General features: G+C 39.5%; 1 protein-coding gene across 4 annotated transcripts in view; it reads left to right on the plus strand.

The window, feature by feature from the left end:
- specc1 (sperm antigen with calponin homology and coiled-coil domains 1) overlaps positions 1–18935 on the plus strand; it is a 117655-nt gene that overhangs the window by 21661 nt on the left and 77059 nt on the right. For 3 of the 4 annotated variants that reach the window (XM_012871237.3, XM_021320849.2, XM_012871238.3), the window contains exons 2-3: positions 3733–3894; positions 5232–5367. In XM_012871237.3, the coding sequence (XP_012726691.2) occupies positions 3739–3894; positions 5232–5367 (292 nt within the window). In that variant the 5' untranslated portion in view covers positions 3733–3738. Of the gene's footprint in view, positions 1–3732; positions 3895–5231; positions 5368–17791; positions 18217–18935 lie in introns of those variants that run through there. The other variant, XM_012871239.3, reaches the window with a different exon arrangement.

The following is an 18935-nucleotide window of genomic DNA, read 5'->3' on the forward strand; positions in this document are numbered from 1 at the left end:
TAAAACCGCACAATAGTGCTGTACTTTATCTTCCCTTCCTGTTATCCCCTCAATGTGTTGCTCTCTCTCACTTGGATGGAGTGCAGGCATGTCTGCAGGTGGTGTAGAAAATACTTTTACTTTTAATTAGCTTTTTACGTCTCTGTGCTTCCTCTGACGTAATTTCTGTTGTTTACTGAACTTTGAGTTCTCCTTCCTCAGTAACAGCGTCCGCAGCGAAGAGTGTTGCTGTTAGGGCTAACTGATTGAACAAAGATTTATCTGCGCATTTCTAGTAAATAACTTTGGGTTAAATGCTAAACCATGAGAAATGTGACATTGTAAATGTATTATTTGAGAAATATCTGTACTGTTGATGCATGCATAAATAAGTAAAAAAGGGCATCGAGTGAAAGGGGATATTCAAATGTCATAGTCTCAGCCATTGATAACCGTACACATCAGTGTGGATATCTGTTACATTTTACTCATCTCATATTAGTCAGAGTATACGGTAATGCAATAAATTAGAATATTAATGAAAAGTTAACTTATTTCAGTAACTGCATTCACTAAGTGAAAAACATTATGTAGATTAAATTCACTCTGATTCAGTTATGGCGATTTACCGCTTACAGCGAATTAAACCCAACATTTAAGATCAGAATGTTACATCAGACCAGTACCAAAAGCTATTTTGAAGAAGCTAAATTATAAAGGATGTTTTGAGTTATTTCACAGATTTTTGTTTGCTATACAGGGCTGTATAGCTTTGCTTCATAGTTTTGATGTCTTCACTATGTGTCTACAATGTAGAAAACAATAGAAATTAGGAAAAACCATTTACATTTATTTATTTATGGAGTTCCAGTCTGAAAATCTGGTCTTATGTTTCCTTTTTCTCATTTTAGCCCTTCTCCACAGTTCAGTCCAGTGGTTAAAAACTGTTCCAATACTTTGTCCCATATTCAGCCTAACATTTAACTTACTATTTTTGGAAGCAATTAAAGCGGATGACTACCTATGACTTATTGCAGAACCACATATTATGCTTGCTTTTCAAAAGTCTGTATTTTCTTAGTGCAGGAATCATGTTTAGTGCTTTACTAGCCATGTTTAAAACGGTCTCTTTGTTCTGTACTGGGATTTTCTTTTATGTGATTGTAAAAAATGCAATGCAGTTTCTAGATTTCTATCCTCTCTGTCAACTAAATGGCAAGCATACTTGCCCACCTAAACTTTCACTTTGTTCAAGATAAGAACGGAGCCTTGGAACTTGTCTCTCAAGGAAATCGAGGTTTCACAGCTAGGTCGTTGGCATATAAGTAGGACACCATTCTGGCTCCTGAGAATCAGATCTCCGCAGTGTAATATGGTGAGGTCATTTTTTTCAGAACATACCTCTGCAGTGGCCACACAAGGTGAAACCAAAGAGTTTGGGGATATTATATAGGCTTTTTACTCTCAAAAAGGCTTGTTTATTTTTATCTCTGAATAATTTTTGATTGTTCCTTTTTTCTAATGTGAAAAATATAAATAGAGTATCCTAAACTGGGACATCTTCAGTCACGTCTTGTGTAAGTTCACTGCTCACATCAGAGCAGCTTGACAAGCAGCTCAAACTTGTGCCTGGCAATAAGTTGTACCGTGGCCACATAAAATGACCTGAGGGACGAGGTGAGACGTCCCTGTTGAGGAGTTGGACTGTCTTCCCAGGCAGGAGTTAGTCACAGGATATTGCCCCGAGAGGTCCTGAAGATCATCTGATGGGCTGAAAGAGAAACACATGCTCTCATACAAAAAGCAGAAAATAATATGTTGTCTGTGAGCAAGTCCTAAATTTCCTCAGATGTTTTCTATCAGCACTATAGTGGAAAATGACCAGATTTGTAGGTTTGCTGAGTGTTTCTTGCTGCATCATCCTGTGATGTGATTATCTGTCATGCTGGTGCATCGTACCAGCAGTCGCTGCTTGAGATATTTACACTTTAGAGGTGGAAAATAGAATTCACCAACATAGTTTTGCAAGTGCAGAGACTACACCCTCCGTCTTCTCATACAGCATATTATTAACAAATGACCAACGTCCTGGTGTATCACTGCTGAAGAACAGGCTAACGTACAGTTGAAGGGCATTTTCTCACAACTATTCCTTTTCAGCTATGTTTGATTTTGTAGCCAGAAATATTTACATTTATTCCCATGTCCAAAATTAAGACAAATGTCAAATAAGTGTGAAGAAACAAAAACAAAGCTGCTAAGAAAGCAGCACAGATTTGTTTGGTGATTGGTAAAGGGAGGAAAAGAAAGTCAGAAGACTGATTTAGAGAACAAACTGGCGTCCGTCCGTTCATCCATTTTCTGTAATAACTTCATCCTCGCAGGGCTGTGGGGGCTGGTCCCCGTCTCCTGCGGTCACTGGGTGAGAGCCGGGGGTACACCCTGGCCTGCTCCATCTATTCCATCACAATGCAAACCAAAGACCACCTTTCATGCTGATACTCAGACCTGAGGTCCTTTTAGACAGCAGGTACCCCAGCTACTCTTGGATCTTGCTCTGAATTATATTATTTGGCTTTTAAAAAAATAATCCAATAATTCTATAGACTGCTTCTGGACTATGTCGGTCTCTGTCTCGCATCCTAAAAATTGCCACTTTTCCAAATAATAAATCCTGTTTTCTCACTTCCTGGATTAATTCAGCTTTCTCCAGAGACGCTCTCAAAATATAGATTTTTGGCCACAAGAATACCAGAAAAGATGGTGAGGCTTTAAAAAGCCAGTCCAAGAACCAAAAGGTGATGTATAAAACCATGGATGTGTCTAAGAGGCCTATCATGGATAGTCTGGTTGTGATGCTTGCAGATGGCGGAGGGAATCCTCATTAATAGTCGAGCCTCCCATAGAGGCACAGGAGATCCGGTTACTAAACCCTTAATCAATAAGTCAGCCCATCCACAGGGAAAAACAGAGTAGGCATGCTCATGTTTAATTGCACCCCTTCTGTTCTCCTTTGTTGTGTTTTCCCCAGAGGAATGCTTTCCCCTTAAAACATGAAATACAAGCCTGTAATAGTCATGCTGACCACATCCTGTTGGAAACATAAACCCCTCATTGTTTGGGTGTAAAAAAAAAAAAAAACATATATTTTTGAGAAAGATAACCATTCTGGCCTTAGCCATCTGCATACCTCCTGCTACATATGTGCATATTGCGTCAAGTCTTGGTAAGTCCCTCCAGTTTGAGCAAATGAGATAAGAGAGGCAGTTCTTTCTCCTCGCTCTTTCAGGAAGTGGCTCAATGGGGTTACTTACTGCAGTGGCTCCTTGTTTGTGTATTTTGGAGCCGCAACAATACCACCAGAAGGTGGCAATACCTTATAAGTTGATATAAACGTGCTCTCCATTCTTCAGTGCTTCCTTTTACATTGTGCGCTCCAACCAGAGCCATACCTGAGTGACTGTTAAACAACATCCAAAAAAAGATTTAAAAATTATTCAAGCCATTTTTGTTTGGATATATATTTTTTTTAAATGACCATAAATGATTATGGGTAGAATAGGTAAAAAATGATATTGATGGTCACACTTAATGGATTTAAGCTGTTTTAATTGGTGCCTGTTTGGGAGTGACAGAAGGGTATGGTGATTAAATAAAATAGAAGTTTAGGACCAGGTTACTGAGAGCTGCGTGGCACAGGCAGCCACGTGAATGGCTCGGCTAAAAATATCCTCCATTCCCTCACGCCAACAGGTAGCCATGCTTAAACAGGGAGCCACCAAGGGGGGGCTGCCCAAGCTGGGACTCCAGGAGCGCGTAAGGCAGACCTCCTTGACCTCCCCTACCTCCACCTCTGCAGCCTTGAAGAACTCCAGATCTTCCAACACGCTGGCCTCAGATCAGCGCCTCAGCAAGGTGGGTCACGAGCTCTTGTGTTAGTTTTCCAACCTGGACAGTGAATTTTAACTGCATTTATTCAGAATGACACAGTGTTGTGAGATTTTATGTGATAGACTAACAAAGTAGTACTAATTGTGAAGAAACAGTTTTTTACCTGAACGTTTGCTCTTCATTTGTATTCATCCTCCTTGAGTCAACACTATAAAAACACAGGAGAGCTTATCTTTGGTCTCATCTGACCAGAGCACATTTTGCTGTGTCCCCTTCAGGGCTTGTGGTAAACTGCAAACTGAACTTTTAAGGCTTTCTTTTACCTACAGCTTTCTTCTTGTCAATCTTTCATTAAAGAGAGATTCATTGCACGTCATGACTAATAGTCGTCAATAGATTCCTCTACCTGAGCTGTGGATCTCTGCAGCTCCTCCAGAGTTCTTATCCTCCCATCTATTTTGCCCTGTTTCCACATCCCTGCTATAGAGCGACATCCCACAGCATGATGTTGCCACCACCATGTGGGCTTGGTTTGTCCACTGTGGCTACACGCTTGTCCAGGAGGAGTGAACGCTGCAAATCAAAGACACAATGCAGTCGGCTGGGTTTCCATAGAATGCTTTTCAATCAATCTTTCTGTATAATTCGATTGAAATGACTTTATGGAGTGCCTTGAGATAATGTGTTGTGAGTTAGCGCTATATAGATAAACTGAATTGAATTGTTTACGGTGATGGGAAATTTAGCTTTTGCCCCATACGTGTTTTTTGTGTAGGCAGAAATGATCTGTTCTGAGTAAAGCACCTTGTTTTGCATGTTTGCTGTATTCCCTGTAAACGTGACGTTTTCTGGAGAGGCCAGATTAGTTGGCTGCTCAGCAGATGGTGTTCTTACCAGCAAAGCATCCTAGCTAAGCTTTGGACCTCTGCAGCTCCTCCAGACTTACCAGGAACCTTCTCTCAGCTTCTGTGATTTGTGTTCTCCCTTCCCAACCCCTCAGGTTTGATGGGCGGCCATGTCTGACAGACCCTGCTTTATATTTTACCCTTCCTTTATATTTCTCTGCAACTTCCTGCCTGCTGTGCACCTTGGTTTTCATGGTGCCGTTTCGTCACCAACCTCTGAGGCGTTCAAAGAACAGCTGGATTTATACTGAGATTAAACTGCACACGGGCAGACTCATTTCACTAATTGGGTAACTTCTGGGATATAATAAGAACGGGATAAATCCAAATACACTCCACACGTTTCTTGTTTGTATTTGTGGTTTTAACATGGCGAAATATGAAAATGTTTAAGAGGTGTGATTATGTTTGCAAGGCGTTGTTTGATGTTGCCAGTAACCTGAGATGTGTTTGCAGCTGAAAAGAGCCAGCAGTGATGATGCCTTGACAAAGCCCGCGCTTGGAGCTGCAGCGGCCGGTTCCCGGATGAAAAAGACTGCCACCACCGGAGGAATATCGGATCTGGCAGAGGCCCGCCCTCGCAGCCTTTCAGGTAGGGGGTCCTTTAGCTCGATCGCAGTCTGTGAGTTGGGTACATGCAGCCACTAGATGGCGACAGCGCTCTACTAAAGCTACTGCTGGAGCTCAGAGGCTCTGGTTGTAAGAGGCAGCTTGAATAATGAATCAGTTTATCTTATTTCACTGTTTTCTAGTTTGTCCTGTTTGATGGCGTTTGGTAGTGGGATTGAGATACAGGTGGCAGGGAAGGAACATTGTGGAGGTTCTGGCCTGAAAAGAACTGGTGTGTTTTCAATTAAAACTGATTGATACTTTCTTTCTATCCTTGGATGTATTGTATTAACTTGGGTATTTCTGCAGTTATGTACCATAGTTTAGATCTGAGATGAACACTTTCATGTAATTTTATATATTTATTTATTAACACTAAAATCTTTTGCTTATAGGCGTTAATCGACTTCCAGGTCATTCAGATGTATTTTTTTATTATTTTTTGCATATTATCAAAAGCAAATACCATGCCATATTTTTAAAGCACTTCTTATGCTAATATAATATGACCTACAGTACTTGTGTGTTGGCATAACACTTTATGGAATGAATTAAAATGAATCACAGATCTGGTAAAAACATATTTTACATTTAGAGAATAAAGGGGGATTGGTAAAGCTCAGGATTCATTTGTAGCAGTTTAATGGTGTGAACTGAATGTTTTCAGAAACCCTCCATGTGGCAGACGCCTTTGTTTGTTTATTCCAGCCGATTTTCCAGGCGTGCTCAGGATTCTGTTCTTCAAAGGGGTCTTGCTCATGCTCTGCATGGCAAAATAATCTGGAAAAGACGGCAAATCACAGGCAACTTCTCTAGGTCCTTTTAGACTAAATTGGACAATGATCAGTTTTAGCTGGATTGTACTTTATTTAACAACAGGTTGGGTTTTCACACCCAAGGACAAGAACAAATTCCCCCTTTGTGACATTCTTGATAAATAATTAAAGTCGACATTCTCTAACTGACCTAGATTTGTAGAAAACAGCTGGTAGTCTACCAAAATTAAGGCTGTTAAATCTTCCTATGTCTTATATCCTGGAGCCTGATATATTTAAGATGAATTTACTTCGCATTATTGAGCTTTCCACATACTATTGATTTTTTTTTTTATATTATTCAAATTTACACATCACCAACATATTCCAATCCAAAGAAGAAGAATAAGACAGGGTCAAAAAGATTTTGTCTCTTTGTAATATCCCCCAGTCCAATGGCCTGTTTTCCACCAGGTGTGGGGAATCTCAGTGAAAAGTGGCCATCGCTCATCTAGACATAAGAAGCCAGACAATGAGTGCATCTGTCAAACCAGTCTTAAAAAGCAAACAAATTCAAGTGTAGAAAATGTGATGTGACACCTGAAAGAGTGCCGGTGGTTAGCCATGTGTGCCAACTTCCACAGTCATTATGTAGCCTCGTGGTTTAAATACCAAATCTGGGAGTCTGACTCTGTGGCTGTTAGAAATCCTTAAGAGGGAAATGACACAATTTGAATATTGAGTGGGGTGATGATCTGTGATATTTTGGTCTCCTTGAAATCTATGGCTCTGAAATGTTAGTACTGATTAAAGTTTAGTTGATATCTCTGAACTTGTTTATGCTTTAAGTAAAAGGAAAGAAAAACCCTGAATGTGCAGTCTAAGGTATTTGGATAGAATTGCTGACTGTGGTAATGATGTGCTTTCAGGCTTCTTTCATGATAAAGCAGGGTTGGTTTTAAACGCATCCTGTGTGTTGCCATGCTTTTCAGGCCTCCATACCATCTCTGCTGCTAAAATTTTATTTTGTACCCCAAGCTGTAACTGGGTTTTTCAAGGTGGATCTGGTTATATCTGGTTTTCATCACTATGTGTTGTATCAAGTGTTGTGTTTATCTTTATTATTTCTCTTTTGGATATCGGCTACAGGGCCTTGCAAAAGCATTCACACTCCTTGAACATCTCCACAGTTGTTCTTCAATGTCTAATATTGGGATTTTGTTTAATAGAAGAAGTGCATGGTTGAAATGTTTAAGGAAAATGTTATATGCTTTTAGAATGTTTTACAAATAATAACCTGTGCCATGTGGCCTGCTTATTTACTGAGCCTTCTTTAATCTTATACCCCGAAATAAAACCCAGGGTCCTGTTTTGCGTCTCTAGAGGTGATGGAGCCAGTGGAGACGTACCATTTAAGACTTGCATGTGTAATAGCAGCAAAAAGAGGTTGTGCAAACCACCATTACTCTATACTGTGGAAAAATCCACCTAGTACATTGAAGTTTGTGACATTTACCTGATAAAATGAGAAAACATTCCAGATTTATTAGATTCCTCTTGTGTAAAAAAAACACAAGGACTTTCTCTTCTTACATAGTAATTAGAAATGAACCATTTTACCATATTTTTTTTTTGAGATTTAGCTTTAATGTGGGTCACAAAGGCTGTAACTATAGCTACAGATCTTCTGCTGCGCATTTGTAAGTGCTGCTGGGATGCATGCACACCGACATTGTTTTGCCCTGAAAGCTCCAGAGACTGCCTATCTGACCCCTCCCTTCCCTGCCCTCACAGCAGGATCTGCTAATGAGTCAAAACTGTTATTTTTGCTAATGGGGTGTTGTTCCAGATCCATCTGGCACTTCACCAACTGCCAGACAAAGAGTTAAAACCCAGCCCCATACTGATGACTTATTTAATGCACTTCATCAATAATTCAGTTAGGCTTTCACTCAGGGAGGAGTCCCTGTGGAGCGCGCAAAGAGAAGCAACAGCAGAGAAGAAAAGTTCCCTGTTCTATAAATGAAAAGCCTCTTTGGTATGACTGCAGGGCATAACTGGATAAATGTGTTCTTCATTGATGGCTTCTGTCTTTCACCTTGTTCAGTCAATCCTCTCACACTGATCACTGGGGTTTGTGTGAGCTGAGCAAAAGATTCCCTCACTGATTCGTTTCGGTGTCTGATCTATCCCAGTTACTAAAGTACATTTATTTGTTACATAAAGCTTCATATGGCACTTCACAGTTAGGCTGTTCTAATTCAACATGTAGGCAGCTACATGTCAAAATATCAGAATATTGTGAAAAAGATAATTATTTAGGATACTTATTTCAGAAAGTAAAACTCATGCTGATTGATTATTTCTTGTAATGTTGATGAGTAAGACTTAAAGACAATGAATGAGATAATGAACCTCAAGAAAAATATATTATACAACACCAATTTAAAAACACATTTTTAAAGTATAAATGTTATGTAATGGTCATATTATGACCCACATGATCATGGGGAAGACTGCTGACTTGACAGATGTCCAGAAGACTGTGAAGGACACTCTCCACTAGAAGGATAAACTACAAAAGGTCATTTCTAAAGAAGCTGGTTGTACAGAGTGCTTTACCCAATTATATTCATAGAAAGTCGAGTGGAAGTGTCATAAGAAAAGTGGCACCAGCAACAGGGATACTTGCAGTCTTGGCAGGAATGTCATTAGAAATAATTATATAATTTGGGGGAGCTTTACAAGGAGTAGACTTAGGCTGGAGTTGGCACATCTAGAACCACTTTGTACAATGTTGTATTCCTCATGTCAAGCAATACCTGAACCAGACACGTCAGGAGTATCTTACCTGGGCTAAGAAGAAAAAGATTGGACTGTTACTCTGTGGTCCAACGTCCTGTTTTCAGATTTAAGTAATGTTTGCATTTCATTTGGAAATTAAGTGACATTGTGTTTTAACATAGTCTTTTTTTTTCTTGATTTTATGCAATCTTGTCACGTAATTTTAGATTTGTATTGACTGTAAACCATAGTTATCAAAATTCCAAGACATGAAGGCTTGAAATATTTCACTGTGTGTAATGAATACATTCTTACTCAATACATTAGAATATCATTGAAAGTTCATTTATTTCAGTAACTCAATTCACTAAGGGAAACACATTATATAGATTAACACCGACTAATGCTTTTTTTTAAAGCCTTTGTTTCTATTAAATATGATTTTACCCCCTTTCCTAATAAAAACACAGCATTTAAGATTAGAATATTGCATCCATCCCATAACAAGAATTTTCTGCAGAAACAGGGGCTTAATAAAAAGTATGTTTAATACCTGCTTAATGTTGTATTTTTCTAAAGGTACTTTTAATCATGCTAATTTATTGAATATGACAGTCAATTATATACAATATGAGTTTCACTTTCTGAAATCAAATATTAATTTTTCTTTTCACAATATTACATTTTTTTAGATGTACTTGTCCTTATAACACCAAAGTCACTGAAACATTTCGTTGAAGTCACAAGTGCATTTAGGATATTTTTAATGCTTTTTGTACTACAGGAAACCTACTCCTTAGTTCAGATACATTTCTGACATACATTTAAAAAACATTTCACTCACTAAAAACATTGCATGTACAAGGCTTTGCAAAAGTATTCAAACCCATTGAACCTTTTAACATTTTGTCATGTTATAACCACAAGTTTCAGAGTACTTTACTGGGATTTTGTGCTCAAGAAAGAAAAAAGTATATGAATTTGTTTTCAGATTGAATAAAATCCTGCATCAAAGTTCCCAAAGAGTCCACCTGTGTGCAATTTAACCTCCAGGGTATTTTTAAGAGAACATTAGGAAACACATAGCATGATGAAGACTAATGATTATGTCAGATGCCTTTGAAGTATCAGGTCTGAGTCCATCACTACACCCACATTTTGTGCCTAAATAGTGATTACTAGCTGAAACAGCTGAAGCTGTGTGCTAACTCTTGACCGCTCTTCAATTGGTCCTTTCACTACAGTTATGCTCTACTTTTTGTTGATCAATCACATAAAATGCTAATAAAATCCAATGAAGTTTGTAATTTTAATGTGACAAAATATGAAAATGTTAGCTTGGATATTTTTCCTAGGAACTGTATAATCATGTTCCTCGGGATGCTGAGTTGCAGGCTGGATTACAGAGTCATTCTTTATGGTTAAACAAACGTGTCTCTAATCCATTGAGGACGGTCTCCTCACCACAGGATGCCCAGCACTGCCAGTTCTACTGCAGATAGGTTACCCACTGCAACTCATGCTCATCTGATCCTGACAGATATCCTGCAGGCTGGGTTAGGAGGTTATTTCACGTCTTTATTTTTCTAATATTATTCCTAATGTTTTGACATGAGACATTTGTTTTACCGCTTCTTACCCCTGCTGTATAAAAGGTCCGTCAGGTGCTGATTTATACTTCTCTGACTTTGCTTACCATACATAAGGACTATGACTTTCCATTCCCTCTTAATTTGCGTTTTAAATGTATTACAATAATTTACCACCTGAAAGAGGAAGACATCTGCCTAATCCTTATCTGCGTTATCCAGGAAAATAAAATTAAGATAATTAGACAGGGAGGTTATGGTAAGCATCTACAAAGAGTTGTACTCTATAAAGCCTATAAAGACAGCAGTAACATGGTTGGAGTAGGAGCCTGTTTAACTCGTATGTCAGTGTTCGGGACGCAGACAAAGAGCGAGAGGTATGTTCTCTGAGTTGCACATATCTGTCAGATTAATTAATCACGTTTGCCTCAGTCCACTGAGAACTCAGCTTGCATAAGCACTCAGGCTTGGCAAACAGACTCTCTCAGCGACTTAAAAAGACGTGCATGCTTGGACATGCAGATGGACATAAAAATGATGCAGTCATAATGAGCCCTGTATAAAGTTTCCTGTTATGCCTTGCTCATGTGCGCAATTGAGCAGTGTGAATTACTGTGGTATACTCTCCTTGAAGTTGATGTGCGAGAAGCATAACTGGTTAGCTTTAAAAGACTTGTATATTATAAATGTACCTGGAATAAACTTAGAAATGTTTGTCTTGTTTTTGTTCAGTTAACGCATAGTTTTAAAGTTTTGATTTTAAAGAAACTTTTACCCAGTCAAGTCATAGAAAGGCAAAAAAAAGAGGAATGGTCTTACCAGTCTGCAAAAAGGCCTGCTTGGCCCTCAGAGATGGGCATCCTGTGGTGAGGAGAACATTCTTACATGGATTAGTAACGTGTTTGTTTACTCTGGAGGATGTGCTTCTCAGGCAGAATAAGAAAGGACAATACAGGAGAAAGAGCAGAAAACTATACCAGCAGCTTCTGCATCAGTTAAGAGACACGAAAAGACTTGGGACCAGAACATGCTATATAATATGAACGAAGGATTAACGTACAGTTGCTTTGAGCTGAATTAATGGGATAGCAAACTAAACCTTTGTTGAAGCTATATAATTTAAAAATATATATATTTTTTCTCAGGTGATATTGAATAAATGTACTTTCACAGCTGTGAAACCTCTAAAGCATTTTATTTACTTCCATTGTTTTACTCTTTCTTCAAATATAAACATACAAGAAGCTGGAAATTATTTCAACTCCTATTTTTCAATTAATTCCTTACTTCTTTAACTATACACAATTTGGACAAACTACTACTATAGAACTACATGCCCATCTCAAACCTCCTCTTTATCAGTAAGATTATTGAAAAAGCTGTGTTTTGACAATTAAATGCCTTCTTAACAATGATCAGCCGCTTTGATGTTTTCCAGTCAGGCTTGTGTGCTCACCACAGTACAGAGACCGCCCTTATCAGTTGCCCCTTCTCCATTGCCGCTCAAAAGCCCGGGGCTTTGCAAATCACAGGCAGCATTCCCATACATATTTACCCGACTAATTTAACTTTCCCCATGCTTTACTTTCCCGGGGCTGTAGTCCCCCGCCTGACGCAGTATTTCTCTTCTTTCTCTGGGCTTGTTTAGGGGGCAGGGTTGTGTGCAGTAAGAACAAATATCCACTTCAAGGGTGGAGGCAGGAGCAGTAAGGAGATGAGTTTAAAAACTTATCAATCTTATAACCTTAATTCATCACAAAAACTTGTTTTAAGATGATTTTAAGTGAGAAAGCACACCTCCAAACTTCATATTTGCAGTTGGTTCATCAGGATTATGAGCCAATTTTAATTGTGCTCGGACTTGTGGGGAGCGGCTGAGATCTGCTGAAAGACTGGCCTGGCCTGGGAGACCAGCCCTGCTGCCTGTTGTCGGCCAGACCGTCTGGGATTTTCAGCAGACCGGATCATTTTCGTCACGGCTGAAAAGTCACTATAAAGCGTTTACTAAGTTAGTGGGGAATATCTGCACATACCAGATATCAAATGTGAAAATCTTGGCTTGCTTTTTTTGCAGTTTTTGAGTTATAAATTATGTGTGTTGGGGGGTAAGCAGGCTCACTTTCTGTGGCAGAGAAAAAGGAGAGAACTGCTCAGTGTGTATAGCCTTTAACCTACATAAAAATAACTGCTGTTCTCAAAAGGCTACAATACTGTACTTAAAAAAACGTCCTAGCTGAGCTCATTGTGGCAGGAAAAATTATACTCATGAAGCTCTTAACATCAGTCTAGTCTCCACGTCTGACACACACACACACACACACACACACACACACACACACACACACACACACACACACACACACACACCAAACACCTATTTAAAGGACAGGGACTATTTTGTGTCAGTAGGTAACTTTACATCAGAGATGACAAAAATCACATGTGGGGTTCCCCAAGGGTCCATCCTGGGTCCCCTCCTATATCTACATGCTCCCTCTAGCTCAGATCATAAAAAACATCAGCTACCATAACTACGCTGATGACACACAGCTCTACATCACCATGTCACCAGGTGACTATGAACCCATTCAGGCACTGAGTAAATGCTTAGAAGAAATCAATGCATGGATGTGCCAAAAATGTCTACAGTTAAATAACATTGAAAATGAAGTAATACTTTTTGGACCAATTGAAGAGCGATCTAGAGTTAGCACACAGCTTCAGCTGTTTCAGCTAGTAACCACTATTTAGTCCCAAAATCTGGATGTAGTAATGGACTCAGACCTGTACTTCAAAGGCAGCTAAAGACAATTCCACGGTCGGCCTCTATCACCCGAAGAACATTTCCAAGATCAAAGGACTAACGTCTCAGCAGGATCTCTAATTACTAATCCATTCATTTATCTTTTGTCGAATTGATTACTGCAATGGTGTCTTCACAGGTCTGCCAAAATAGTCGATCAGCTGCAGCAGATTCAGAATGCCCGTGTCCTCACTGAGACTAAGAAAGTAGAGCACATCAGCCTAGTTCTAAAGTCCTTACACTGGCTCCCTATATCTCAGAGAATAGACTTTAAAATATGTCTGCTGGTCTATAAACCACCGAATGGCTTAGCACCTAAATACATCACAAACTTGTTGTCAGCGTATTAACCCTACAGACCACCTACGTTTTCTGGCTCAAATATACTCTGCATACCCAGAACCAAAACCAAACACAGAGAAGCAGCATTTAACAAACACCTATTTGTTTAGAGTTGCCTTGGAATGTCAATGTTGAAGTTTGTCGTCCAACTTGTCTTATACCTTGACCTTCTGCTACTGTTCCACTGCAATGTTCTTTCCTTTGTTCTGTTCTTTTCTTTGTTCTGTTCATGTACAGCGCTTTGAATTGTCTTGTTACTGAAATGTGCTATACAAATAAACTTGCCTTGCCTAGTGACAAATACATTCTTTTGCTGATAGTGAAATCTGTTTAACAAACACAAATCCACAGCTAAGGTCAGCTTTGTACTGCTCAGTATCAGTTGAGGTTGCCTCTCTCTGTATCGGTCTCAGACAGAACAAAAAGAAACCATTTGATAAAGCAGCTAAATAGTCATGGGCTATATATATATATATATATATATATATATTAACTTTTGAAACCGTTAATGTTTTCTCGTACTGTTCCTACAATTTAAATGCATATTATTAAGACAGCAGAGAAAGTGATGAGAGCATAAAGAAACCCAGTACTGTAGCTTTCCCACCTTTTTGCTGCACACTGCTGGTCAGCGGGCTGAAAGTAGGCTACCATACTTTGTTTCTCAGTTACAAGAAAGACAGATTCAGTTTGGAAATGTATGTTCCATACCATAACAAAGGTAAAATGATTTGAGCCGCAAACACCTCACCTGCTGATGATAGCCCCTATAGCAGGGGTGTCAAACATACGGCCCGTGGGCCGTATGTTTGACACCCTATATTGTCCACGACTCCCACACTCTACAGTGAGGCAGACTAATCCAAGAATTGTCCACGAGGGGCGCTGACACCCTATATTGTCCACGAGGGGCGCTGTGTTGTAATCAGCAGATGATAGCACCGAGCTTCAGATGTGGAAAATTGATTTGAAATCATTTCTTAATTTTTATCTGTTTGATGTATTTTGTCAAACAGAACAGTATTTTTAAGTTTCAAAAAATGTGAATAATGTTTTTCAACATTGTACAATCACTGTGATCAGTTCTTATGCATGATGCACTTAAGTAAATGTTTAACTGAGTAAAAGTATTGTTGAAATTGCACATACTTTTCTTAAAAACGCTGAAGTTATTCATAATATATTGTGTAAAAGTGAAATTAATTTAATATAAAAATCAACAACAAGTCCACTTTTATTAGTTCTATTTAATCTTACAATGAGTTTACTCGTGTGGCCCTCTCAAGACCAGATTAAGCTGTATGTGGCCCCTAAACCAAAATGAGTTTGACACCCCTGCCCTATAGAGTCTTCATTTGGTGTGAATCTCAATGGTCCTTGAGGCTGAAGTTAATGACGGATTTGACTGTCTCAAACCATTATAGCTATATATATGCAAATTCTAATTTATGTCATCACATTCCCAGTGTCTGGTTATTTATAGTCAGTGATTATTATTTATCTTTAAAATAGAGGCAGGAGGCAGTTTGCCACTAAAAATCCTCTTGTGTGAAATATGTACTGAAAACGGATCATGTAAATTCCTGTAGAAAAATGTTTTTGCTTTTACGTGACTTTTATATTAGTTACGCTGATCAAAAACCCTTTACATTTACTGTTCTTTGTATGTTTCACCCAGGAAAATCCACATTTCCTGTTGAAATGATCATCGGCTTCTGTGTTAATAACCACCCAATGCATACTTGACCACAGTTCAATGGTTCTTAAAATAGTACCTGCATAAACCACAGAGATGTTTCTGAAATTGGAGGTTTTTATCTTTAGGGCAATAAAGATCTGGTCTTGGCCCATTTCAGCTTAGCTTTTAGCTTCAGCTTCTACAACTAACTAACCTCTAATATTACTAATAGAACACACAAATGTAGCTGTGTACCACAGGAAAGATATTGATGTTCAATCCAACCTCTAGAAATTCTGACCTGAACTATTTTTAAATGACTGCGTGAGAGCTACAAGTGACATGAATGCTAAGCTGCTTACTGCAGGCTGTTAACAGGGGCTGATAGTGCAACTAATTACCGTAATTTTGGACTATAATGTGCTTACCTACAATGATAGCATCTTAAAGGCGCACTTAAAATCCTTACATTTTCTCAAAAATGTATGGTGTGCCTTTTATTCCGGTGAGCCTTATATATGGTTACTGTTATGCTTACTGAGCCATTTTATGTGGTACAATGCGCTCTGTTAAAATGTGTAAGTTCAACTTTGGTTAGCAACGAAGCTGTTTCACTCAATGGATATTCGGAGCATTGCGGTACACTGTGTCACTACGTGATCAAATCCCTGAGCTGTCTACAAGACTGCCTGACTGTAATGTCTAAACTAGAGATGCATTCATGTAAATGAATACTCGGGCGTACTTCACTCCGCAGAGATTCGCGCATACTGGAGGCGTACTCAAGGCGGACTCTGCGTCAGGTACGTCCAGAGCTTAATTTTCTGACCGCATACGTGGTGTCGCACTGTAAAGTTCTCGGAGGCCAGAAGTCTTTACATCAAACTGTTTTATATGTGACACCGAGCTTGATACACTGATCTGCTCTAAGCAGGCAGTCGCAAGGACGCGAGTCATCAGTCCCTCTCTGTTCTCACTGACAGGAGTGCGGTTCGAGCTGCTGGAAAAGAAATGGCTCTAGCTGCTCAGCTAGCTAATCACACATTTTATCATCCATTCTGTTGCTTCATCCAGCTGCCAGAAAGTGTGGGAATTGTAGGAATTTGCCACAAGAGATGTAGGCAACAGTACGCTCGACTATGAAGGGTAAAACGTCCGCGCAGACTCAGTGTGGAATCCGCGCAGCTCACAGTATGCGCACAGTACGCCCGAATATATGGGAGCCTTTAGGCAACCTGCGCCCGGAGTACGCAGCATCAACAATAAACCTAGTAAGTTAATTCAATATAAAAGTTAAGTTTATTTTGGCCTTATGTTAGAAACAGGGCAGTGTAGTCCAACTACTTGGTCCTCCCAACAGAGACAGAGAGCTGAACATGAAGTGGGGGAGTGATATTACACACTTGGGAAGAATATTTAGTGCGGCTTATATTCTGAAAAATACGTTACTCTGCATATTTCTCTGTTTTAATACCTACTATAATATTGCAGGTATTAGTTCTGTAATTTTTGCATTAATCTATGTCAAACATAAGCAAATATGTGTGTAACATCCAACAGTATGTGTTATACATGACGTTATTACACAGCCAATAATCATCATGTTAGATTCATGTAGCAGTAGTAGAAATAAATTTGGCTTTTCCGTTTTGAATATAAACTGTTTTACATTTTAAATACCATGGAACTGTGGTGTTGCTATTAGTAAACCTGTGGTCAGTTTTAAACTTTCTTCTTCTTGTTAATATGTTTTATCACAAGAATGAAATGTTTTTAAAGCAAGAATGCAATAATCTATTTTTAAAACCGCTTAAATCACGTTGCCCTGCGCTGTTGAAGATAATTTAAACGTTTTTTTTTTCTCGAGTGAGACAATTGTGAATTTATACAAAACCCTGCATAAAATGGAAAAGAAAATGTTACACCATACATGTTCTAGTATTAAAGTCTTGCTGTTATAGATGAAGTACTTATTGCATACGTAAATTAGGGAGGTCAGGTAAACAAAATAGGCACCTGAGGTACATTTAGGATGTATAATCTTTTTACACATGTAGATGTACCACAGCTGTAGTTCTTTGCTGGTTCCAATGCAGGCTAGGAAAAGTAAAATTTGTGTTATTTTAGAAGCACAAATATCATCCATCTCAATTACTGAAGGACCTTTTTTGGACAGTAGTAGTTCTGTCTCTCAAAGGCAAAGTCATTTCAAGTTCCTCTGAAAAGCAAAACAGGAGCGGCACTCATTATCTGGCAAAAATCCACATCCTGCCTTTCCTTCCATTTTTCTCTTCGTCCTTCTCCCTCTTATACATCCTGAGAGGGATGGGTCACCACTGCTCACCTCATACTGGTGAGAGTAAACTGGCTAGCAGCAGCGGGAGGAGGTGTGTGCGTGCATTTGTGCCAGAAAGCCACTCCTCTTCGGAGCTGATCCCAGTCATCATAGCAATAATGAAGTGCACACAAGTCTGCTGCATGCCAGAGTGACATACTGTCACTGTCCTGGAGAACAAATACAATCGCATACATTCATACACACACACCCACACAATCACACACACACACACAAAGTGACGCTACTCTCTGCCTGCCTCCTCACACATGCCCACACACACTTACACAATCCCTGAGAGACACGGAGAAAAGCAGCGAGGACCGGAGGGAGAGGAGGATTTTCTATCTTTTATGGTTTTGTCGACATGTGACTGACCAGAGGTGACTGCGAGCGCTGAGCAGAGACGACAGTCTGGACACTGACACACGCCTCTCCCCCACGGTCACAGATTCTTGGATTAGTCTGCCTCACTGTAGAGTGTGGGAGTCGGGGAGCGGACCAACATGGGAAACCAAGCAGGGAGACCGGAGGAAACGGAGTCAGGTTGGATTCTTGTGCCTTTATAAACGCTCGTGTCTATTTGTTTACTTGTGTAAAGCACCAGAATACAATAGGTCTGAGCTCATCTCCTGTTATATTATGTCTGAAGGTTTCACTGAAAGACAAGTTCTGATTAATGGCATCTGGCGGGATGCATAACAAAAAAAGCAGTGGCTGATTTGCAAGAAACATAGTTTTCTGCGCAGTCTTTCTGTTGGGATATTTTGTATGTTGGTGTATTTTTACATACAATGAATGTGCACCTGTGTGCCCGCTATAGTAGTCAGGGGAGAGAAAGCGCTGAGTTGGATTTGTTAACCGTAAGCACGAGGGCACCTTACAGAGGAGATGCTATCATCAGTCTCACATTCACATCCCTCCTCTGCCCCGAGCTCTGAGATTTCCATTTCAAAGTCGCTGTGAACTGCGCTCGGCAGCAGCTTTAATTTCATCAAGGCACAAAACACCCGAGCTCCTCCATATATTTCTAGCCTAGCTTAGTAGACAACCAAAAGCATTTGTGTTACAACAGTGTTTTATGTGTGTAGCAGTTAGCTCCATGGGAGGAGGCACTGACACCCAAACAATGTTTTATCATTGGTTTGTAATAAGCTACATCCTTCCAGGGACGGCTGCAGCTGGAAGATAGAGCGCTGTAGTTTCAGAAAAGAAGGCAACAATTACAAGCTGTTGCGTGCTCGAAAAGATTAACACCTGTTTTT

The sequence above is a fragment of the Fundulus heteroclitus genome, chromosome 11, assembly GCF_011125445.2.
Source record: "Fundulus heteroclitus isolate FHET01 chromosome 11, MU-UCD_Fhet_4.1, whole genome shotgun sequence".
NCBI classification, from domain to species: domain Eukaryota; kingdom Metazoa; phylum Chordata; class Actinopteri; order Cyprinodontiformes; family Fundulidae; genus Fundulus; species Fundulus heteroclitus.